The following is a 7133-nucleotide window of genomic DNA, read 5'->3' on the forward strand; positions in this document are numbered from 1 at the left end:
CTCTCGGCCCCACCTCCTCCTCCTGCACCCCCCCCTTCTAGTTCCCTTTCGACCCGCCCCATGTCCCCTCCCCCACTCTGCGGGCAAATCGCTGCTGGAAAGAGGCGGGGGCTGAAGCGGCGGGCTCGTGTGGAGGCTTGGGGTGGGATTGACGGCGAGGCCGACCAATAAGAGGTAGGCTGATGGCGCGGCTCTGGCTGAAGCCGGCCAATGGACGGGCGGGCTGGGGGCGGAGGCCCAGGTTCCAAACGCTCCGCGGCGCCATGGGCTGAAAACTCAACCGAGATGGAATCTCCCAGTCTGAACCGGTTTCAACCGGTTCCGAGTTTGAGGCTCTAGGAGGAGGGGGAGAAGCGGCTGCAGCGGCCGCGGCAGGAGCAGCGGGAGCTACAGCATCAGCAAGAGCAACAGTAGCTACAGCCCGGCGGTGGTGCCTGTTCCCGTCTTTGCTGCTGCAGTCCGTGCAACCACCCAGAGGGGGAGGGGGGAACCACCAGTCGCTGAGGAGCAGGAGAAGGGGGGAAAGTTTAGGCGAGCCGGGGTGGGGGGGCCCAGCGCCGGAGCCGCGTGAGAGAGAGGGAGCCGTGTTTTGATAGGGGGGGAGTCGGACTGCAACTGGCGGCAGAGCGTCCCCCCGGCCGTGTGGACTCGACAGCCCCTACTCCTGCCGCCGCCTGTGGCTGGAGGGTCCCCCTGGGGCTGAATCTTTGGGACTTGACCCCGTTCCCCTCCCCCTTCCCTCACTCCCTTGCCGGGCGGGAGCATTTATTCTACAGAATAATTCCCTTTCTTTTGGGGGGACGGGTGTGTGTGTGTGTCGGGGGGTGGTGGCCCAGAAATAGTAAATATTATTGAGTCCTTTTTTTTTTTTTTTTTGCCCTTCCCCTCTCGTTTTTCTAATTTCCTTTTTTTTTTAAGGTGGGAAAACTGAAACCCACCTTGATTGCCTTCCCTCTTCCCCCTCCCCACCTTCCCCGGCCCTAATCCCCCGACAAGGAAGCGAGAAGCAGTTGGTTCAGTCTCTGGGTAAGTCGGCTGTTTCCCCGGGGCCGAGGGGCGGGCGGGAGGAGGCCGGCGCGGGGCGCGGCGGCCGCGGGAGGCTGGCCCGGGCGGCGGGCCCGAGTGGAGCCTGCGATTGAATGGAGCCGCTCCTGCCGCGGGGGGATGGAGGCGGGGAGGCGGCCGCGCGAGGGGCGCGCTTGCTGGGTCATTCGCGTGTGCGGGCGGCGGCGGCGGCGGAAGGTGAGGAGCGTGCGTGTGGAGCGGGGCCCCGCGCGGCGTGCGAGGGCTTCCCCGGCCCGTTGGGCTGAGGAGAAGTTGGAGGGCTTTTCGGGAAGATCTCCGTCAATTATCAGGAGTGGAAGTTTCCAGAAATATTTAGTGCAGCAGCATTGAAACGTCCGCCTGCATCACGTGGCCCCCTCGGTGGAGAGCCTGGGATCGGGGAGGGAGGGGCTGCCGAGTCCTTGCTTCTGCGAGCAAACTCGAAAGCTTTCTGGCCCTTTTGGGGGGGGGCAGAGTCGGATGAGGGGGGGGGCTCGTGCTTTTTAAGGGGATCGGTTACCGCGGTTCCGGCTTATAGTTTTCTTTTCCGCTTTAGGGGCTGGCGTGTGTGTGTGTGTGTGTGTGTGCGTGTGCGTGCGTGGAGCGGTCGGGTTTCTGAGTGCCGGCATTGTGCAATGGATGATGATGCCCCCTTCTCCTCCGTTCCAGCGTCGGAGTTGTGGGTGGAAGTGGTGGAGGAGTCGGTTCGTGCCCGGCCCGGAGCGCCTGCGAGCGCGCAGAGGCCATGCTGCCGGAGAAAGGGGCGGCGAAGTTCGGGCGCCTGCTCTGCACGCCTCCGGCGAGGCTGGGCGGGGTGAGGGCTGCGGCCGGGAGGGCGGGCCTCGGAGGGGTGCAGCCGCCCGGGACCCGCGCACCGAGCGGCGGGCTCGCCCCTGGTACAACTTGAGCGGGGAGCTGGTGTGAAGTTAGCATCGCGGCGGTTCTGGGGTCGGGATGGGAGCCGGCTCGGCGGGCAGCGGCCGCGAAGCTCTTTGGGGTAGTCACTTGTAGAGTCACCGTCCCTGGAGCATGCTGCCTCGTGAGTCGGTCTTAGGATTGAGGAGGAGGCCCGCCGGGCAAATGCACCGCGTGGGGTGGCTCCCCGCCCGTGACCTCTTGCTGGTCTGCTCCATGGTCTTGCATCTTGAGCGCGGAGCCCCCAGCCCCGGTTGTGGGGGAGGATGCTTGGCGTGGGGCGCTGCATGCGCCTGGCCGGGACCACAAAGCCGCCATTTCTGCGCTCCGTGCAGTGGCCGACTAGGTAGGTCATTGAGAAGATTGCCGCCGGTCCGGAGCAGGATGGCAAACCCACTGTGACCACTGGCGTCGCGGGCGCGGTTTTCACACAACAGTGCTGCCCGGAGAACTCCACAGAGGGAGACTGGGGAACAGTTTTTGGTGGTTCGTTTGTTAAGAAAAAGGGAGAGCCCAATGGGAGAGTAAAAAAGGTCACCAAAAATAAGGAAATGTCGTTTTTGGTGAGGTAGAGCATGGTACTCTGATATTCTCTGGCGTCAGTTTTTAAGATTTTCTATTAATTAGGTGTTTAACCTCTGCTTTTGGTGTGTCACCAGTGTTTTGCTGTTTTTAAATTGTCATACCTCTTATGGGAGATTATGTTGTGCGATTAGGGCTAATAGTGTTTCAAAGAGTGAAAATGTCCTTGAACTCTTAACTTCTCCATTACCCTGTGTTTCTTTTAAATCATTCATTTTAGACTAATTTGTTCTGACAAGAATTATTTAAGAAACCACTTGCATTAAAAATTAGAATTGTTATTATTGAACACTTTTCAACTACTTTGAGAGTCCAGAAATAAACCCTTTCCCCCAGCCCCAAAAAGTGGAGCTGTGACCATCTGCCCTTGTTAGGTTTAAATACCCTAAACCAGGGATTCTTAACCTGGAGTTTCATGGATGGATTTTCATAGGGTTCTGAATCCTTTGTAGTGTGTACAAGATGGAGAATTTTCAGAAGAGAGTAGGGATAAGATCTATAATAGTGTTTGCAGATTCACCCAATCAGGCTTGAGTGGCATTAATTTTGAAAAGAAACCAGAATGGTTTATTTATTTTAATGTTGGACAACAAAAATGAGCAGGAGTGCCCGCATAGTAGAGTAGAATCCTCTTAAAAGTGTAATATATTGCACATAAACCAGTAGTTTTTAGCCAATACCTGTATTTAAAGCCAAGTAATGATCTCTCTGTTATGGTATAATTTGCTTTCATTTGGAAAATGGCTGGTGAATTTTTACCATGCCAGTAAATACCTGAGCATTTTTCATCATCTTGTTTGGCATACTGCCTCATGATTGTTTTTCCGTAGACCATGTAGTCAAGGAATGACTGAATCAAATTACATGCTTGTAATATAACTTTAATCCTTAAATTCATTGAGAGTTAAAACAGTATGGATGGCTTTATTAAGTGTGGAAACTAAGTTTTGGAAAGGTTAGGGGAATTGGTACCAAGATTCATTGGGCTTAAAATTGCTGCTAATCATTGCTGCTATACAGAATAGACATTAGAATAGCTATATTTATTTTATTTTTAATACTTCCCTGGCTTTTAGCATATCTTTATAAAGAGTATGAAGTGAAGAAAGCTAAAAACTGATCACTGGAGTTTCCAGAAGATCCTGTGGGGGGGCTGTTCATCCACTTGAACATTAACTATTTCACATACGTTTACAACTTTTAAGATTCAGGCTTTCACCTGTTTACATTTTCAGAGCCATAAAACCTTGTTCATGGATTTGAATAGAACATCAGTTAGGGCAGCTGCTTGTTTAAGTGTTGGTTGAAATACTAGTAAAGTTTCTGGTGTTGTCTTAAAAGAAACAGTAGACATGTTCTATGAACCCCAATTCTGCACTTATGGAGGAGCTAAGTAATTGCAGCTTCTGTTATTCTTACTGAATTGTTTTGTAGTAATTAGATGTAAGACTTTGGCATTCATTAAAGTAGTTTTAAGAAGCTGAAGTAAAATTTGAGTAAAAAGTTTTTTGATCAAAAATCAATGTGTTCTGTTTTTTTCTCCTTTATTTCAGTAATCTATGCCAGCAATTATGACAATGTTAGCAGACCATGCAGCTCGTCAGCTGCTTGATTTCAGCCAAAAATTGGATATCAACCTTTTAGACAATGTGGTGAATTGCTTATACCATGGAGAAGGAGCCCAGGTAAAGTAGCTGGCACAAGCTTTACTAACATTATTGCACTGTAACAAGAGTTGATGGATTTAGAATGAAATTTTAATGATCTTTTTAAAGGGTGTTTTGTGTTAATCTTAGAATTACGTTAGCTGTAATGAAAGTTGGTTGGAGGAGATTGCATTAAGTTTTGACATGGTTAGTGTGAGATGATGTAGGATATACTTATTTTATCTTTAATCTCAAAAAACTTGTATAGTGTTTAATAAAAGATAATCAATGCTGAACATTTTGTGTCACTTGAGTTAGGGGGGTGTGTGTGTGTCACAAGAAACAACTGGTCAATCCTGAGTTTTTACCTTGTTGAACCAACCATGTGGAAGAATTTGCAATGAGTAAAAGTATTTATATTGGGTCAAAATCTTCAGGTGTACTATTTAGTAGTACACTAAATAGTGTACTTTGTTGCCAAAACATCCCATTCCTGGTTATCTAATTTTCAGCTACTACATAAGAAATTGTGTTAGCAAGATATGTACATAATTCTTTTTAAACCTGAGTGCTATCATATTTTTAGAAACCTGAAAAGTGAATATGATAAATTTCTTCTAGAGACCAAAATTATGGTGTATGATGTGTAAAAATATTTGCATTCTTTTGTGACGTTCAGCAAAACTGCTTGAACTATAATACAGAGAAAATAAAAGCTGAATTGGGGGCGTGGCGGTTGTTGTAAGATTGGGGAAAGTCTGTCGTGGTTGTGAACGGTGTGTTGAGTCCGTTCCGACTCAGCATAGGGTTTCAGGAGTAGCTGTTCAGGAACAGAGAGCCTCATCTTCACTCTTTCAGGACGTGGTGAAGACGTCCTGAAAACTTACTTTTTTTGCGTTTGTGGGTATGTGTGGTTATTTTTTTTAATTGTGGCAAAAATACACACGCGACATGGTTCAATTTAAAAATTCCTACATGTGTAATTCCATGTTCTTCATGTGTTGCAGCCATTCTTGATAGCCTTTTCCAAATCATTGTACCACAAATAACCATAAATTCATTGCCCTCTTGAAAACATTATTCCATCAGTATTAGTACTAGTTTCCTTGTTTTGTGCATTGAACATTTTTGTCCTAGCATAGATTCAGCTACACTATTCAGCTATACATGAATTAATCTGGGATCAACTTTGAATACATTCCCCAAAGCGCGCTGGTCTTTAGTCATCAGCAAAGATGAATATTGACTTTTTCACATTATTCAGTTATTTTTACCGTTTAATCTTTAGATCTTTTTAACCTAATTCACAGTAGTGAGTAGACCAGTGTTCTAGGCTTAGAGAAGTAGCAATAATTTTGATCATGAAGAATGTTATACGGCTTTTAGTAATGTTTCATGGTATTAAGGGTAAATGGTTTATTTTTAAAGTTGACTTGAGAAAATGTATCTGAATATTTTGTTTATAAAGGTTAACTTTCTCAAAAGTAAAAATTCTTATTGCAGATTATTATAAAAAGACAATCAGGCAGTCAGTAGATGTGTTTATAAAAGATTGAACAACCATTAGTGATTCTCTTGGTCATCAGAAGCCATTTCTTTAAACTTACAGTGCAGTCCACACTTCATGGAGGTCTTATTTCTAGTGATAAGTGCTGGATCAGAACATGTTTTCAGTGTTAATAGGCATCTTGATTCCATTAAATTCTGTAGTAGTAGCACTTGAGTCCCATCTTTTTTTTTTTTAATCATTTTATTGGGGGCTCATACAACTCATCACATCCATACATCCATCCATTGTGTCAAGCACATTTGTATATTTGTTGCCATCATTCTCAAAACATTTGCTTTCTACTTGAGCCCTTGGGATCAGCTCCTCATATTTTCCCCTCCCTCCCTGCTCCCCCTTCTCATGAACCCTTGGTAATTTATAAATTATTATAATTTTGTCCTATCTTACACCGGCCAATGTCTCCCTTCACTCACTTTTTTGTTGTCCATCCCCCAGGGAGGAGGTTATATGTAGTCCCTTTTCACCCCACCCTCCCGGTATCGCCACTCTAGCACTGGTCCTGAAGGGATCGTCTGTCCTGGATTCCCTGTGTTTCCAGTTCCTATCTACCAGTGTACATCCCCTGGTCTAGACAGGTTTGTAAGATAGAATTGGGATCATGATGGGGGTGGGGGGCAGCATTTAGGAACTAGAGGAAAATTGTGTTACATGGTTGCTACATTGCACCCCGACTGGCTCGTCTCTTCCCCACAGCTGTTCTGTAAGAGGATGTCCAGTTGCCTATAGATGGCTCTTGGGTCCCCAATCTTTACTCCCCATCATTCACAATGATTTGATTTTTTGTTCTTTGATACCTCATCCCTTTGACACCTTGTGATCACAGACTGGTGTGCTTTTTCCATGTGGGCTTTGTTGCTTCTCAGCTAGATGGCTGCTTGTTTATCTTAGGCCTTTAAGACCTCAAATGTTATAGCTTTTGATAGCCGGACACCATCAGCTTTCTTCACCACATTTGCTTATGCACCCGCTTTGTTTTCAGCGATTGTGTTGGGAAGGTGAGCATCATGGAATGCCAGTTTAATAGAACAAAGTGTTCTTGCATTGAGGGAGTACTTGAGTGGAGGCCCAATGTCCATCTGCTACCTTGATACTAAACCTATAAATATATGCACATAGATCTATTTCCCCATCATTATCATATATAAATATGTTTACGTAGATGCCTTTATTAAATAAGACCTCTATAAATGCCTTTTGCCTCCTAGTTCTTCTACTTCTTTTTTCCTCTTTTCCCACTATCATGCTCAGCCTTCATTTGAATTTCAGTAATGCCTCTCGGTTACATTACCCTTGATCAAGCCCCCCTACCAGGCCGACTATTACCTCCTCACTACTGATCACAAACCCTTGATAAGTTTTATATTATTTTTTCCATG

The 7133-nt window shown here is 46.4% G+C and overlaps 1 protein-coding gene across 4 annotated transcripts in view; it reads left to right on the forward strand.

The window, feature by feature from the left end:
- Positions 1-292: 292 nt before the first annotated feature.
- Positions 293-7133, forward strand: part of XPO1 (exportin 1) — a 40632-nt gene continuing 33791 nt past the window's right edge. Inside the window, exons 1-3 of one of the 4 annotated variants that reach the window (XM_045294123.1) lie at positions 293-457; positions 919-1026; positions 4095-4226. In XM_045294123.1, coding sequence (XP_045150058.1) covers positions 4101-4226 — 126 coding nt within the window. In that variant the 5' untranslated portion in view covers positions 293-457; positions 919-1026; positions 4095-4100. Of the gene's footprint in view, positions 458-608; positions 1027-1840; positions 1859-2198; positions 2306-4094; positions 4227-7133 lie in introns of those variants that run through there. The other 3 variants (XM_004710199.3, XM_045294125.1, XM_045294124.1) reach the window with 3 other exon arrangements.

This window comes from Echinops telfairi, unplaced genomic scaffold, assembly GCF_000313985.2.
Source record: "Echinops telfairi isolate 266 unplaced genomic scaffold, ASM31398v2 ScPeMD7_2573;HRSCAF=3158, whole genome shotgun sequence".
NCBI lineage: Eukaryota > Metazoa > Chordata > Mammalia > Afrosoricida > Tenrecidae > Echinops > Echinops telfairi.